The sequence below is a fragment of the Gadus chalcogrammus genome, chromosome 20 (genome assembly GCF_026213295.1).
Source record: "Gadus chalcogrammus isolate NIFS_2021 chromosome 20, NIFS_Gcha_1.0, whole genome shotgun sequence".
Taxonomy (NCBI): domain Eukaryota; kingdom Metazoa; phylum Chordata; class Actinopteri; order Gadiformes; family Gadidae; genus Gadus; species Gadus chalcogrammus.
The window spans coordinates 5,487,341-5,505,585 of NC_079431.1; the positions used below are offsets into that span (position 1 = coordinate 5,487,341).

An 18,245-nucleotide genomic window follows, 5' to 3' on the forward strand; every position below is an offset into this window, starting at 1 on the left:
ATGAGACGAAAAAAAGCCAGCCACAGTGCTTACTCATCTGTTAAAAACGGAGTGATCTGGAAAGTTTGTATGGGAGGGTTTTTGACAGTGCCCTGCTGCTTTGTCAGCGCAGCACATGCTGCAGGCACTGGCATCCCCCTATTGCCTTCTGGGTCATTGGCCAGGCTCAGCAGGGGCCAGGCCTTCTAGCCCATGACGCATCCCTGATTCACAGCTGGATCCGTAACAAGGTATCATAGTAAATGAGTCGGTAAAACATCACTAGTTTGAAGAGCGTGAAAAATTGTCATGATATCATTTGTGAATTTTGTGATCTGAACTGCCCGGTGGTACGGCAGGTTGAGCATAAAGAAAAGAGAAAGTGAATGGAGGACAGAGAGAGGGAGAGGGAGAGGGAGAGGGAGGGAGAGAGAGAGAGAGAGAGAGAGAGAGAGAGAGAGAGAGAGAGAGGAGAGAGAGAGAGAGAGAGATAATGACAGGGTTTACTCTTCTGCTCCATCTCTACCAGTCTCTGATGCCTGCCCCCCCCCCAACATTCCCCCCCCCCCCCGCCTCAAAACCAATGTCCCGAGGGAGGAGATCCAAGCTAATGTAAGGAGGCAATTATGAAACATGTCGTGCTCCTTGGCTATGAGGCTTATAGGTGTTGCAGTCTTAACATAAGAGCTTCATGACACATTGTCCCACTCTGTCCTGTACTCTCTATTAAGTCCATTGATAGTTGTGAAAGGGTTTATTCATGGATTGGTTTCTGTATAACGGTAACTATTATGTATGGTTAAACTAATTGACAAATGCATCATGGATCCATTTTTCTACAATCAATCATCAATCATTTTTCCGACCACATTTTTTAAAAGACAAACAACAAAAAATGTAATAAATTGTGGCAAATGTATTCGAACAATTGTGTTTATTTAGTTAGAAAATATGATATAAACAGAATTAGCTTTTATAACGTTGCCTTTATTTAGTCTTGGATATTCTTATGCTGTTCCACATTGTGTGCCAGATATTATTTTTGTTATTCATAGTAAAATTATATTTTTTTCTGCATCTATGCTATGGAATAAAGAAGTTAAATGTGTGTTTATGCCACTTTCACCTTGCCCCTGTGATCTGTCCTCCTTTCAGTGGGCTAAGCTGCGAGGGTGTGCGTGGGTCAGATGGATGTGAAGAATGGACAAACATCAGCTCCCTCTAAAACCATAATGGAGACCTTGGATCTAAATGTCATGGTTTCATAACGGATACACTGACATTTGTGTGATGGGATTTAGCCATGGGTTAATGTAGCCAGTGCTGGCACAGTGCATTGATGTCCATCTCACCCAGGCTGTGAAGTCTATCACACCATTTTTTTGCCCCCCCCCCTCTTACAGAAGTGTCTTTCAAAGAGATGAAGTGGATTCTATGCCGCTTATGGGCAATTAATTTTTCAAAAAGACTGTTTGATATGTTGGTTTGTTGTGTATGGCATTACTGTGCCCCAGGAACTATTCAGAATTCCTCTTTTCACTTGCACATTAGTGTGTGTGTGCCTCTGCTATTTGTGTGTCTGTGTGCGTGCATGCATGTGTGTACGTATGTATGTGTGTGTGTAGGCGTGTGTGTGTGTGAGTGTGTTTGGTGTGTAGGCGTGTGTGTGTGTGTGTGTGTGTGTGTGTGTGTGTGTGTGTCTGTGTGCGTGCGTGTTTAATGGGGGGAGGTAGGCTGTCAGTATTGAAATCAGAGCCATGTAAGCCTAATCAATTATACCGTTTTTCAGATAAAATATTGGTAAATCAAAACACATTTTCCAAAAGTCACAGTATAATGAGAAATTTAAATTGGAAACAGAAACCATTTGTTTATTATAAATGCCAGGGTGAGCTGGTGACTTGCCATCCGTAAATTCCGTTGTCCTTTCATATTCTGTTTAATCTCGGTCCACGGTCCTAGCACTCAAGATTTTTAATGAACCCAGACATCTGAGGCATCAGGTCCTACTGATACATTGTCCATTTGTACCAGGCAGTATGGAGCCAGGAGATTCAATTTTCCCGTTGCGAAAAAATCATGTGTATGCATGCGTTTGTATGTTTGGCTCTTACTAACATGACCTCACATGAGTTTGTGGGCCTAAATATCATTGCATGACATTAAGTGTGTGTATGGGGACGGGGGGGGGGGACGGGGGGCACGGGGACGGGGGGGGGTTGGCGTCATTTGGGGCAAAGGATGGCATAAATAATAAAGAAAGATAAAAATTAAAGATAATTTCCAACACTTTAGGAAAACACAGAGATCCCCGTCTCGCCTGCTTTCACAAGCACAGAGGTTCCGAGGAGAAACCAGAATGAGGCGCAGCATCTTGCTGTGATCTAAAGAAAGTGTCCCCAATGCTATCAAAACTGGAATAGGAGACAACAGTTGGGTTCAGCGGACTAAAGGAGGAGGGAAGAGATGCAGTTAACAAGGGCGAGGGAATTTGACCAATTATTTATTTTTTCTCAATAGCGTATCGGTCTAGCAAACTTCAACATCAGTTATCATTTCTAAAATAGGCCATGTGCTTCCTAATTTGTCAATGCAATGACTCAGTTGGTGTAAAATGCTATTAGAAAACATATTACGTATGAAATGTATAGTGTCAAAGTACTCATTTTAGAGCTCATCATTTGATTATTTCATTCATGTTATCTCATATCTGATGTTGTTATTGTCAAGAAGAGTGACCCTATAATATGTACCATACAATAAGGAATGCTTTAATTTGACTCTGTAATGCATATAAGCCATTGTATATACAACAATATATTGCATATCCGATATTTAGAATTACCAAACAAATAATAAAATACTAAAATATTTGCGGCATGTTTTTTATGTATTAGAAAGAATTATTTGGCTGCTTAATTGTCATTTTCAGCCAAATAAATCTACTAAGGTGAGATATATAATGCATTAATATCTCACAGAAAATGAGATCAAATATTATTATTTCTTTCCTGATATATTGCAAAGGAAAAGAATAACATCAACAAGAAAAAAACATAGTATAGTGTTTTTACTCTTTATTCCTAGTGAAGTACAGTAGTAAGGCACACACACGTACACAAACACACACACACACACACCAACACACCACTTGCCTGTCCTCTGAATACTGACATTTTGAGCAAATCCCCTGCTGACTTCATCATGGTAAATATTGCGTGTCATTCGAGCACCACACTCGGACCTAGCTGACGGTAGTGGTAGTAATTCACCACCGCTGTGAGAGAGAAGTCCTGGGGTGAGTTGTTGTGCTGGTGCTCTAATCTCACTCTCTCTTCCTCTCTATTCTATTCCACTCCTACAGTTGCCTAACTGTTTTTGTGCTGGTGAGATGCCCATTTCTCTCTCTATTTGTTTACAGTTGTATTATAAAAAGAAGGGCACGTAAATAGCTCTTGAGAAGGGTCTGTTTAATCACTATCGGCAATAGGTAAACACAACAAGTATGATGTGATATATAATTGCTGTGTTGTGACTATACTTATTGGAATAGATTTTTCTTTTCCATGGAATGGAAGTAAAATAAAGCAATAATAAATGAATAAACGTTTTAATTTATACAGTTATTTTTATTAATTAAATATACCACTCACAACATGTTTTGTGTTTAAGTATAACACATAGGGAGCTTTTCATTTTACTATAGGCCTACATTGAATATTTACCCTGCCATGTGCTCGCTGATTGTATTGGTTCTCCCAGTGCTGTGTCTATGGCCTATCACAGCGCATGGGCGGTATGACACGTTATCCTCTGCAGCCAATTGCTGCGCACCTCACTTTCAATGTCAGAAAACATGGCGCAGTGCATAACCAGAATTGTCAAACGACTTGCTCCACCGTAAGTCAGTATTTTCTCCTACCCTTTATCTTTTAGCGACCTCCTTTTGAAATGTATACGCAGCCAAAGTGCAGTCGCTTTCACTTTGTGAACATACATGTTTGTATTCGCCTTCTTAACGTCGTAAACACAATGTCAGTCACCTAATGTCATACATTGACATCTAACATACAGTTGGTATAGTGTTTGATATTTTGAAATGTGTGTATGGTGTAACAGTTTATGAATAAGATGGAAACGTGCATAATCCACAATCAATTTTATTTATTTATTAAGGTGGGTCAAAGTGGTCCCGTTGTAGTGAATAGCAATCATTCCAGGTTGTGGTTACTATGGTTGGATACATACTAGAGAGGCAACAATATACAATTGTGTTTGAGGTTGGTAAGCTCAAATCTGTTTATGGATAGTATTAAATTCAATGGCCAACATTTGTAACTCAGCCTGGATTAAGATAATATTGTTCTGGGAACAACATAGGCTACAAAACAATAGCATTTTTTTTTTTGCTATGAGCTGATAGAGCTAGTCTAATATTTGATGAATATGCTAAGTCAGCGGAATCATTGACAGCTTGGATACTGATACCAGCACACTGTGTGTCCTATTATTTACAACAAATATTGGACATCACAAAGACACCTTGGCTGGATCAGTCTATTGACTACCTAAACTAATTTGCGAATTACAACATTGGGTCTCAATCCCCTTCAGAGCAGCTTCAGATCAAGCAGACAAAAGAGGCAGGTATAAGACTTTTTGCCTTTCTAATCCATGTTAATAAATTTTTTCGATCATCAATACAAAAATAAAACATTACAGAATGATCCGGCTGATGTAAACCCACTCAGGAATATGAAAAAAAAAAATATGATGATAATGATAACCTTCAACCAGTTTCAACATCGATTACAAAGACGACATGTGAGTGTCGCTGCTTTGAAGAAATGTCCAAACAGGTCACGAACATGGTGGCATGTGGCTCTAATTCAGGGAACATGAACGACCAGAGGCACAACTCTCATGATCCTGCTTCTCTCAAGTGTGAAGTGACTGTCACGCCAATAGCTTGTTTAGGGTTTGAGTGTTTGTGTTTCTGCAGGTGTGGGCGGTGTAAGTTTGCGTGGTTGTTTGCATATTTTTTTTGACCATTTGTATTCAGTGAGCTATAATGGTCAATGCGACATTGTATTTGTTTTTGAAGTGACTATATTTAAGTTAGTTTTCAAAGCAAATACATTCGTAATTTTACATTGCCGTTGCGACATAAATGACACGCATGCATCAAAACGATGAGCCTAGTGGTTGAGCTCCTGGTTCCTTTGGAGGAGCACCTTTTATATGGACAGATGCAGACAGCGCTCGGAAGGCCTGGGACTGAGAGAGTGGAATACATGTGGCAGGTTTTTACGGCCGGCCAGCCTAGAGGCCGAGACCCGTCACTGGCGGCAGACTGCTCTTTGTCACACACACCCTCTTGTCAAAGATGCAACAGCATCCTGGAGGAAACATTGACTGCAGCCACGGAGTCGACAAGTGATGAAAGTAGCCTAGAGGTTGTCAATTAGTGAGGCAAGGCCTGGGCCCTATAAGTTAATGGGCAGTTTCCCCCCTCTGAGGGCGTAGCAGGTCTTTATAGCACCGCTTATAAAAACCCCAAGAGTAATGCACCCCTTTAACGTTTTCAATTAACAGAAAAGACATAAAGCCACGCAGACGCTCGGCAATCACGCCACACTGTTTCCAAAGTGGCTTTTTGCATAAATTGAGAGCTGACTTTTCAATTTCCACAGTTGCTTAAATGCAGCAGCTACTGTGCAGGGTTTCAGCTTGATGGCGCTTCATGCTGACTGTGAGCACTCGGAGGTTTAGCGTGCGCACATTACCAAGCCTTTAAGATGAGTTGTGAGGATGAGCAGCTTGCATTTTAACAGATCTGGCTTCAGTCATTAAGGAGAATCACTAACACATTTAATTTTTTTTTAATAATTTTGTGATTGTTTGTATTACTAACCCTATCTTACAATGAGTTGGTTGACAAGCCAAAACTTCCTTTTCATGAAAAACAGTTAGGCTATTGTTCTTGAAATATTGTTTACGATGGTATCCCTAAACACCCCTTGCATCTGTCATGGACATAATTCCTCATACAGATTTTTTTTTACCTGCACATATAGAGCAGTGCTAATGATAAACAAACACAACTATAAAGCTTTCTGAACAGAAATCTTACCAAACTATCCACTCATGCAGAGTCTTGCCAGGCCCACGCTGACTTTAGCTTCCGCAAAATAAATAAATGACTAAATAATGAGTATTGGATAAACACTAGTGTGTTGACACCTCACTTCCTTGTTTACCAGTGGAGGAAGCCAGGTAAACCCTGTGTGTGTGGCCATAATCCAATCAAGGGAAAAAAACAACAACAAGCTTGGGTGACTGTAACCAAATGCCAGAGCAAGGGAGGGTTGAGCAGGCTGGCCAGGTCAAGCCAGGCCCCACGAGCTATACCCCTTCCTTGAACTGTCTATATCTTACCTAATCGGTTTAACTGGCTGCACGGTTGACCTTCGCATGACTAGAACAAAGTTGCAGGGAGAGCCTTTTAATGTTGTTTAGAAATTAAAGCACAGAGCGTTTTACTGAAGCCACTTCGGTGGTCTTCCCACCGTATCAAGAATTGATGACACTGTGTTAAATACACTTTTATTTTTTATAGCGTGTCTAATGAAAATCCCACCACCCCTCCTGAACTTTCCTTTCTTCTTTTCCGGCGAGTTCATCAATAAATCGCTTAGGGATGCAAATTATCGAGTAATTCATTAATCGATGGTTGTTGCATCTTATCGATCGATGATCGATTAATTGATAAGCGGCAATTCTTCTGAGAAGCTGAATTTCCTTCTGAATGTGACACATTTAGGTGGTAATTCAACGAAGTCGTTTAGTTGTTGTACTTTAAAATACATTTACATTTAGGGCATTTAGCAGACGCTTTTATCCAAAGCGACTTACAAGTACATTTGTCAAAAATACTACAAAAGAAATCGTTCCCTATTCCCTATATAGTGTACATGATATAGTGTACTATATAGGGAATAAGAATTCGGACACTACGCTGAACATTTCTAAGTCATTTGCGTCAGTAAATGCGCCGGGTATTTGTATGACGCAGACAGATGCGCCCACATCAAGTAAACAAACCGGGCACTCACGACGAAAGCTGGAGGTTGTATTGATGTTGAATGTTACATTTCCTTGTTTAATTAATTTTGAATGTTAAATATTCTATGTTAAATCCCAAATAAATTGTTGACATTTCTAAACGAATGCCGGAGACTCCATCATTAAATGTATTTTTCGCGGTTATTCGGCTTCTTCTTCTCCCCTGGAAAAATACAACCGCATTGCATTGTGGTATACGGGAGTAACATGTAGGGAACATCGTATGTACCCTATTTTAAGTCCACTATATAGTGCCCTATATAGTGGACCACTGAGAATTCGAACACCCTAGAAAATGGCGTGCATCCTATTTAGTGCACTACATCCATGATAGGGAACGATTTCGAACACAGCTAGGGTCTGTTCGAAACCGCGTACTTGCTTACTACTCCTACTAACTATGACGTCAAATTGAGTAAGCGAGAACTTAGTAAGCGAGTTTAGGTAAGCGAGTAGTATCCGAATGTCTTCTACTTCCGGAAAGATTTTGAGTAAGCATCGCTAGCTTACTAGACGTACTCAACTGCCCCAGAATGCACTGCGTCTATTCAAAAGAACAGTGGAAGCAATGGCGCTAAACGGGGAGCCGCAGCAGCAGTGCTTTTAATAATTGTTTAATAATTGTTTTAACATATCACCGCAAATCCTTAGGTTGAAGGTGTACTGTGACGTTAAATGTGACGTTTATATATTTATTTATAATATTTATTAACGGCGCCCGGCCGGTAGGTTATTGACACGTCATTTGATTCACGTCATCTGAGGTGGTTAAGTAAGGACGGTCTTCTGAACGTCGATTACTCAAATGGATTACTCAATCATTATTTAAGGATTCGAGAAGTAAGCCAAATATTTAGTAGGTAGTAAGCAGTAAGCAAGTAGGCGGTTTCGAACACACCCCTAGTGTCCCGCTTTTCGTTTGTCTTGTTCTGCTTCGCTTGTGTTCCCGCGTGTGCGTCAAGTACGTCTGGCGTCAAGCGCGCCCTCTGGTGGACGGTTGGGGAATTACGGGTTAAAAATGCGATTAATTGCAAGTAATTTATTTTAATCGAGTGATCTCTTATCGACAATTAATCGATAATCGATTAATTGTTTGCATCCCTAAAATCGCTCTATTACCTGTTGTGGAGCCTGCCTTTGAATTCAGTTACAGAGCATTAAGTTAACACGTGTTGCATATGAAAACAAAGCTTTGGTGGCTGTTTGGTTGGGGGGGGGGGGGGGGGGGGGGGGGATGGTGATGGGGTGGGGTGGTGGGTTAGCCAGCTGAATAAACTGGGTGGAGGTAGAGAAGGCCGCGATGAGAGAGAGAGAGAGAGAGCGAGAGCGAGCGAGAGAAGGAGCAAGAGTCCTGCACTTGTCCCCAGCACTGAACAAGGCGGATCCATACGGAGAACAGATGGTTCTGTTTTCCGCGGTGGGTCCCCACAGAATAGAAAACAAGCAGCACTAAAACAAGTGCCTCTATGCTCTCTCTGGCACCGGGGCCTTTGATCAGCAGAACATCTTCTGGCTCTTTCGGAGCAGCGCACCCCCACAGAACCCCTGGGCGCACATGGAATCGCATCTGTACAAACATGGCCTGAGAGCGGGAGGAATGTGTGAACAATGCAACAAAAGAATTGTGTTTGGGATACTTTGAGAGGGGGGCGGGGCGGGGCGGGGTGGGGTGGGGTGGGGGGGGGGTCAAGGGCCTTGGCTCGCGGCTGGTTTATGTGGTTAAGATGTTGAGCGTGGACAGTCGGATCGAATGTTGGAACTCGGGGATATCTTCTGTGTTTTTAGTGATAACACGACCGGTGTGTGTGTGTGTGTGTGTGTGTGTGTGTGTGTGTGTGTGTGTGTGTGTGTGTGTGTGTGTGTGTGTGTGTGTGTGTGTGTGTGTGTGTGTGTGTGTGTGTGTGTGTGTGTGTGTGTGTGTGTGTGTGTGTGTGTGAGAGTGAGTGAGTTGTGGGCCGATGAACGCGGTGTGTGAGATTCCCTTGACGATGACACCACAGATTGGCCCAGAGTGGATCAGGGTAAATCAGCCTGATAATGTGTTTTTCCGGGTGGTCAAATAAAGTAAGGTATCTTCACTTTAAATGTAAGGCTGCCTGCTATGCACATGGGCTTTGCTATGCAATTTAATATTAACATAAACAAATGATAATCGCAAACGCCCATATGTACCCTTTCCTTGATCAGTCACAGTTGCTGTTATATTAAGTTTAATTATTTTAGACATTCTTACATTGTGATAACCCCTATGTACGTGTGTGTGTGTGTGTGTGTGTGTGTGTGTGTGTGTGTGTGTGTGTGTGTGTGTGTGTGTGTGTGTGTGTGTGTGTGTGTGTGTGTGTGTGTGTGTGTGTGTGTGTGTGCATGCACACGCAGTACCCAGATTATTTCAGGTTTGGAGTCAGCCCCCCACAAGTGTTCCAAGTCTCCGTAAAATCAACACAGGTTCAGTTTACACTTCCCAGAGCAATAGGTGTGTTTTCAACACTGAATCCAGATCAGAAACCGAAGCTCGCTGTATCCCCTTCTTCTTGCACTTCTCACGGCACCTATGTTGGCACACTGCCATGGTGATGACTGGATAGTTCCAGGCCAACACGGGTAATATCCCCCGTATTTCCTGTCCACACCACCCTAATGAATAAGAGTATTTTTTGTTGTTGGCTTTAATAGCGGACTGTTTGTTGGCCAGGTACTCCCTAGTCTTGTGGGGATCTGTGGTTTTTATTGTGTGTCTGACTGTGCTTGTGTATAGGCCTGTTTATTTCATACATGTGATCTCTGGGTGAGCAGTCTGGACTGGAGTATGTTTGCAACCCAAGTCGCAGTTCTCCTACAGGCCTCTTGGTGTCACTGTTGACAGAGAGCTCTGTGAAGCGATTTGCCAGAATTGGGGGGAGGGGGGGTTCTCTGGGGGGGATTTTGTGGAGCACAGTAAATATTGCATCTTACGCCAAATTAGATTTAGTTTCAGAATGTCATTAATTTACTATCTGACACAGTCTTACCTTGAATATCAACAAGGATCTTTCTGCATGGCAAAGCCTTGTCACAGATTCTAATCAAACATAACCATTTCTCAAATGAATCCCTAAACTCGAGCTGAGTTGTGCATTCATATCAGTGTCCAGCATTACCCAACTGAAAAAATATTAATGCTTTTCTATCCTTTTGTTCTCATATCTAGCAATCTGATTTCCAAGCTTGTGCATAAGGCACAATATCCGAGGTGTATGGAAACATTGAAACATGGAAACTTTATGCCTTTGTCTTCTGGTTCGATCCATGGGGTTTGAGCACACGGAACACGTGTGATGTGAAGGTATCTAGGTAGGCATTGGGGAGAGTGGGGGCCGCGTCACGTTGGCCCTTTCCCCTCAGCGAGGGCCAACGCATCGCTCCTCGTCACGCCGCAGGCGCAGTGTGCAGACAGCCAGCCTCCTGTTAGCACTACACTTCATTAGAACCAGGTTTGCAGTGGTACCACACACGTGTTTCAAACGGGCATAGCCGGTGCGCCGTCTCCCCCTGTCATCAAAGGGAGCCCGCGTACAAAGGACAGGGGTGTCTCTTGTGTGTCTGTCTGCCCATCAGCCTGTGCTAATGATGCGCGGCGTACACATGTTTTTAACATCAACACACGCCTCCTCTTCCTGTCATTCACGCTCTCTCTCTCTCTCTCTCTCTCTCTCTCTCTCTCTCTCTCTCTCTCTCTCTCTCTCTCTCTCTCTCTCTCTCTCTCTCTCTCTCTCTCTCTCTCTCTCTCTCTCTCTCTCTCTCTGTATCCCTGTCTCTCTCTTTGTGACTTCTCCTGTCCGTCTGTCCTTCCGACTTTCTCTCTCTTGTTCTCTCTATTATTCTTTGTTTCTATGTACTGTTTCTCTCTCTCTCTCTCTCTCTCTCTCTCTCTCTCTCTCTCTCTCTCTCTCTCTCTCTTGTGGTGTTTGTTTGCCTGCTAGCTTTTTGTTTGTTTATTGTTTCCAGATGGCAGACGCAGACTTCATTTGTGTGGCTTTCAAGTTCCCAGAGAGCTTTTTACTGCTTTGGCTCAAGCGCTTATCCTGTTTCCTCTAGCTCGGCTTTATGATGGGCCATTTTATACCCAGCAACTGGAAGCAACTGTCACTGCCAGTCAGGGTAGAGAGATGGGAAGAAGCAGAGAGGGAATGGCAAATATTGAAGAAGTGAGAGATGGGCAGAAAGAGATGGTGTGAGATATGGAGAGATTGAAAAAGAGACGAAGAGTGGGAGAAAAATAGGAAAATTTAGAGAGAGAGGGAGGTTAAAGAGATGGAGGGAGATTGACTGTAACATTCTAAAACTCCATTCAAACATCTTATTACAGTCTGCATTTGCCCTTCATCTGTAGATGAACCGTATGTTTCTGTTGATTTCAGATTTTTCTTTCAGGCTGCATTGAAAAATGGAGAACACCAAAGATTTTCATTGCGATCTTTATTTTGTTTATTATTATTTATATCATTTTCCCGAAGACCAGCCCAGTCCGGCCTGTGCATCATTAAGCACCGTGACGTCACTTATTTACAGGAAGGCGGACCGGTGAGCGCGGCCCCATAAATGTTGGGGGGAGGACCAGTGCATGTCTTTACTCATCGGATGTGGTTTAAAGACATGGCAGTAATCAAAGCCTCCCCAGCTGTATAAAACCCTCCCCTTTCGTCTTAAGAGGGCCTTTTCTCCTGGCTGCCATGGAATGAGTGATTACCCTAGCATTCCAAACTGCCTAATCCCATTTCTAGCAGTGATTTAACCCGGAGAAACAGTGGTCCGGGACCCGCCTCCGCTGGCTGATGCCGTTCAAATAAAGTTGACGTATTTGGGCCGAAGCCACGACACCGAAAGCTCTGTTGCGTATTAAGACAGAGATGTTTCCATCAGGTGAAACTCATTTACAAGTTCCGGTAGTGCGACAAGGGGTCTACTTTTTAAGGCGCTTTCTCTTAAGACCTCGCACTGGTTGGCTTGTAATGCCTTAAACAGAAAAGGTTGGTGTGAGTATACATCTGTAATCTCGAGGTATGGCCACGGCCAGCCTCGTCGGGGACCCGGAAGAGCAGCAGCGCGCCGACAGCCAGCTGAGCCCAAGTGTCCCCCGGACTTTGCGATCCCACGTAATCGCTGGTGTTTTTGTTTTCGCTATCGCCGCCAATGCGCCCGGGCTGGCAGGCTGGCTAATCTCATCAGGGCTTGGGCTCTCTCCGGGGTGAGACAGAGGACAGCCCGGCGTGACCCATATCTGTGCGCCTGGATGGCCCAGCATCGCATTGGCTCCCTGGCTACTACTACCAGGGTCTTACTACGAGCGTTCTCTGCCAGCCCGCTTACTAGTGTGAGCTGTAAGTAGTACAGCGTGTGATTGCCGGATAGGCCGGCTCTGTTTGTCCAGACAGACTTCTTGAAATGTCCTGAATGGCGTGTGGTGGTCAGACAGCGGAAGGGTGTAGGTTTGAATGGCACTGCTGCTGCTCCACAAACACCACCACCACCCTGTCGTAGCGAGCTGGCTACAGCCCATGCTCTTTTCTGCACTTAATCTACACTAGGTAGTAAATGTTCTGACTGGGCCGATCGTCAGAATCACAATCATTTGGTCCCTGCCCTCTGTTTACTTTCGAGACTGAGATTTTTTGAATTTTTTGTGAAAGTTCACACAAGAAATGCCAAACAAACATAGCTGTTTAGGAAAATACTTTTGGGGTCATGTGGAAACATAACAAAATACATGTGCGTTCACCCTATTTCCCTACTTAGTTCATGCTGTGGAACAGTGCCGTAAGCTCACTTTTATTGGTTGTGTTGTTCATACTGTGTTCTTGGTATCTAGTAGTCCATGTCTTACCATTACGAAAACATTCAGACCTTGGTTTCCCTACTGCCGTGTTGCTCAGTGTCTGGATGAGTAGTCTTTAGCTCTCCTGGGGTTGTTCTGTTGATATGTTGACCAGCTGAGTGCCTAGAGGGTATCAGTGCTGCTTCACAATTCACAATCAATGTCTGTGCTTTCATATTGACACTCATGAATAGGCTCTGGCTTTTTTTCTCTTTTTGTATGATATGAAGAGAATATGTAATAGATTTCTTTGGTTAACCGTAACCAAAACTTTTGTTGTGAATCTACAAGGATATAAAAAGGGAAAGGATGTCAACACAATGTGTTGTAGTAGTATTAGTGAACCGAGAGCATTGCACTCAATGAGCATAGCCCATCATGGGAGGTCAAAGACATGCTCTTACTGCCACACACACACACACACACACACACACACACACACACACACACACACACACACACACACACACACACACACACACACACACACACACACACACACACACACACACGTGTCCCAAATGCGGCGACCTACACAGGAAATGTGTCAGCAGTGGAGCGTTTGATGGTCTAATTAAATCCAGTGGATATTTTTGATCCCCTGACGTCTGTACATGTGGACACTGGAGCAAAATAAAGGAAATTCCTTTGTGTGATGGATAGTTTTGACCATTTTGCCATTAGGTCAAAACTCTTTGGAAAATATTTAGCTTTCCATGTCATAACAGCGCTTCTCCATTGATATGAATGCCTGGAATAAGGACTCCACCCTTTTGGGAGTTCAGGGTTTGCTTTTCCTTCTGTGTCATTGGGCTCCAAATAAAGCACCCACCAGGCTCGGTCGACCATTCACTTCAATGGTCAGACCTCAGTAAAGCTCATGAAAGCATTAAATAAAAAAAAATTGGTGCGATGTGAAATTTCACGATGAAGAACAATAATGTTATGCTTTTGAGCAAATTCAGATGCCTGGGGTATTGTAGATGCTGATCATTTGGTCAATGAGATAAGCTGGTGTTTTAGGTATTATTGTACCACAATAAAGGATAATTTTTGTTTTTATGTAATTCGGGCATTCAGCCTGATACTGACTAAAATCTTGCACAGTTTGTATTTCAAATTATACCTTTATTGTACGCAGATCATTTCACTTCCTGGTGTCTACCTATTTTTTTCTTAACACAGATGACTATGCTTTTGGTAGTGCTATGGTGGTAATGCAAAACATTACCACCATGTTTATGCCATTATAGAAAGCCCCCACTAACCCCTGTGAATAAGTTTGACCATATCTTTGCTAGTATCAGCTTAGTATCAGCTTTGCTAGTATCGTAATCTGTGATCCCCCTTCTCCTTCTGGCCTGGTGGTCCTGGTGTCACTACATGATGACCTACTGTCTGGGTCATGAACAACATTGGCATTTTCTGTGTCTGTATTGAGCTAACCAAAAATTTGACCGCATGTTGGATTACCTGGGTCTCAGTAGTACGACACTGTGTTTGTTTATGGGCTTTCTTGGTCACCATTTGCTCTTCCAGATTCAATCCTTGGCCACGTGGGTCAACCGAGACATACACCAAGGCTCTGTAATCAGAGCCATCCCCTTCATCATCTAGCCCTACATTCTTACTTAATCCAGCCTTGATTTTAGTCCAATCCAACTATTTGGCCCGCTTTTTTTTTTTACCACTCTGTCTCAGCTTATTTATTTGATGGCTGTTGTATTTTATTTCTGCTTTGAATTTCATCGTATTATTATTAAAAAAAATAATAATTATGAAAGTTATGAAATGATTAGCACCCATAATGGTCTGGTCAGGCACCTCATTTCACTGCTGTCTTCCCCAAGTCCCAAAGACATACCAATTACACACTATAGGCTATGCTGAGTTTTGTATAATACCGCATGTTAAAGCCTCTGGTTCTGCTGCATAGCGGCTTGGTGGTTCTGTAATTTGCGATAGCAAATTAATTCTTAAAAGAAAACAATCATCCTTCTGGGAACGCCATCTCCACATCAAACAAACCTTTCAAAATGGCTAAACTCCTCTTCTAAGGCCTAATTATCACCTTATAGCTGATAGTGTAGCAAACAAGTCATTATTACCTCTTTTTGGCTTGTATCAACCCATAAAATAAATGATGGCACCTCCGCGCCTGCCACTAATGGATTTGTGTGTAAGTAAATAGGCTCCAGCTGCTAAATGGTTAGCCTATCCTGTTCATAGCTATTTAAAAAAATATATATTAGTCTGGCACTTGTAATTGCTGTTGTTCCTTCCCCAGATTTACTTAGCACTTGCGTTTGTGCCAGCGAGGATGGGAATGAGAGCAAGGGCATAATTAGTGTGTGACGTGTATTGTCAGATTTGCGTTGAGGTTAATCTGCATTAGAGTTTGCGTTCGTGTGTTGAAGGTACATAAGCACTGGAGATTTCTTTGGCTTTTGTTTTTAAGTACACTGGCTTTTTTTTGGTTTAAACACTCATTTTCACTCCCCATATTCGTCACCATCTTTGCATGTTCAGTTATGAAGCCAGCATCCAGTTACACTATAAGCCTGTTAACTCCTATTAAATGATTAAAAAAAACACACGTTGCCTCACAGTCTAATAGCACACTACAGTATAGAAATACATGCATCAAAAACAAACACAAGCAGCATGGAAACATTGGCTCATCTTTGATCCACCCCGATTGACAAAACAACTCCCTATCAAAGGATTGCAAATAAAGTCCAAAGAAAAGACCAATGCACAAAAGGAGGTCTGTGTGTTTGTTTGAAATAATGTCTTCCGCCAGTTCATTGCTGTGTGCTTTCAGCTTTGATCTAGATGAACTAGGATGAGATGCCTAGTCCTAGATATTGAGTTCACTTAAAGATGCATACACCTGAGTTAAGAATCCAAGCGAGGACAATAAGCCATTATTATACATTTTTAGCCTCTGCAAAGATATCCCTCTGTGTCTTTCCTTTCATTCTCTGTGTCCCTAGTAGCCGCCGCGGCCATATTCACCATGAAAAGTGGCCCAAATGTAGTGAAACGGGGGGGGCCGTACAGGCCAGAGCACAAGCAAATTGCCACGGCTTTTTAGTCCCCATCTTCAGTGATGTGCTACTTCCTCAGGCTTTTGTCTCCTGGTCGGGGCCACAGCTGCCAGGCTAGGTGCGATCCACGCTCCCCTCCCCGAAAACCTGGGTCCACGCGCTGCTGCACCCCCAAACACTAAATAGGAGCATTAGACACACCGTGTTAAAGGCTGCTGGTGCCAGAGCTGTGACCGTGGGTGCGTGTCCTGTCCCTTGGGCAGGGGGGGGGGGGGGGGGGGGGGGGGGGGGGGGGGGGGGGGGGCAGAGGGTTGTTCGTACTGAGGCTGTGCGTGCACATGCCCAGGCGTCGCACGCACACACGCACACGCTCACACTTTAATACCCACCCGACGCTCGCGTGCGTTTTACTCTTGGTGTCCTTCCATATGAAGGTGGAGGGTGTATATATTTGTACACGAGAGAGGGAAAGAGAGAGAGAGAGCGGACGAGGCGCTGGCTTATGAATTGAACTCGATCCACCGTGTCCCCTAGACTCGGTGCCAGATTGTTGTTGTTTTTTTGTCTGTATCGCTTGTGGCCCCTCTGCTGTTTGGTGTGTCACAACACACCGCCTAAAGACTTGCCCGGGTCCTCATCGTCCTGCTCCCGTCAAGCCCTCCCCTCTGCCTCCAGGTCCCCCCCCCCCCCCCCACATGCGGCCCATCTACAGAGCTGCACTGTGAAAATACCCACAAGGCCTATCTGCCCATATGTAGTGTTGCAGATTCTGATTATGCACCAGCAGCATTACACCCCAGCGGGATATATCCAAACACGAAAATTAATTCACAGCTAAATGCTGCTATATGCAGGCCGAGAGGCAGAGGAGAAATGAAACACAGGTTTACACTAGTGAACAGCTGAGCCAAGGGGGAGAGGGGGTGGGACAGACAGACGAAAGGCAGAAAGCACTATGTTTGTTAATGTGAATAGTGAATGGCATGGCACACATTAATTGGCAGGAATTTAATGACATCCTTAATGCACACAGATGCAATGTTGACAAGTCCCTGCTGATGTGTTGGGAAGCATGCTCTGAAATGATGTACGGTGGGCCTATATGGATGGTCAAGTGACTTACCTTACCATACCTTTGGCAGCTACATTTACGTTCAATAGCTAATATTTGCCTTATAATATCCTGGGCATCATGGCTGGGTGTAGTTGCCCCTTTTGGAGCTGTAGTTAGCTATTTCTCCTTTTAGGCTTGCTGTAATGAACTTTTGCATGAAAGTACTTGGGTATGACTTTGTCTCAGAGCAATGCAAATGGAATTGCCCCCTGATGGTTTGGAATGCACCCAGCTGGCATTTAAAAGGTGATAATTGGAAAATACAGGATGCAGCCTAAGTCGAAAGGCGGGACCTTGTGTTCCAAGAGTTAGCCATTGCATGGATGGAGGGAAGAGATGAGGTTTAGGGATTTGGGATGGGCACAAAGTACTAAGAACAAGGCACACTAGTTTGCAAACATTTCTGCAAACAAATTTGTATGCTTTTGTTTACAGGAGTTGAGCTTGTGTTTGAATCCAACACTGTCCACAGTTCAAATTGAATAGATGCGTGGAGTATAGTCCCGACCTTCGCATCACCAGCTTGTCATCTCCTTGACATTTTGACCAAATGATGCACTGACTGATCAGTCCGTGCTGGAGGTCAGTGGCCTCCAGTGTAGGCTAAACATATTCACAAATCCTGAAACAGCATCCCTGAACTTATTGGGGAAGAAATTGAAGTGGGTCATTTTGGTTTTGGGAGGGGGTCTGGGAGGCCCATAGGACTGCCCCCTTTACAAGGTAAAATTCAAAGCATCTCCCTACTACGATCCATAGCCTAGCATAGGCTCCTTCATCCTGTCTCCATTACGGCGTTGTCCTCAGAGAGAGCCAGGATAAGACTTGTTTGAAGTCTGCTTTTACTATGAGAGGGGGGGGGGGAAAGATATTTCCCTTAACTGAATGTTGGAAAAACATCACTTATGTGTTCTGTTAGATGTTTATTCAAGTTCAAATTTATTTTACTGAACATGTCAACGATAATCAAGTACCACTTGATATATCCACCTCGCTCGACGTTTTATTCTCTTGCTTGTAAAAGCTCAGAGAGCCTTTGGAAGGGGACTAGCGTCAACTCTTTATTTGCGGTCAGAAAGAGCTGCCTGCAGCTGACTATGTTGTGAAAGCACACCGGTCATTGGGC

General features: G+C 43.5%; 1 protein-coding gene across 1 annotated transcript in view; it reads left to right on the top strand.

Annotated features, from left to right (window-relative positions):
• Positions 1 to 3,818: 3,818 nt before the first annotated feature.
• Positions 3,819 to 18,245, top strand: part of clybl (citrate lyase beta like) — a 55,981-nt gene continuing 41,554 nt past the window's right edge. Inside the window, exon 1 of the mRNA XM_056580053.1 lies at positions 3,819 to 3,879. Within this exon, the coding sequence (XP_056436028.1) occupies positions 3,824 to 3,879 (56 nt within the window). The 5' untranslated portion in view covers positions 3,819 to 3,823. The remainder of the gene's footprint in view (positions 3,880 to 18,245) is intronic.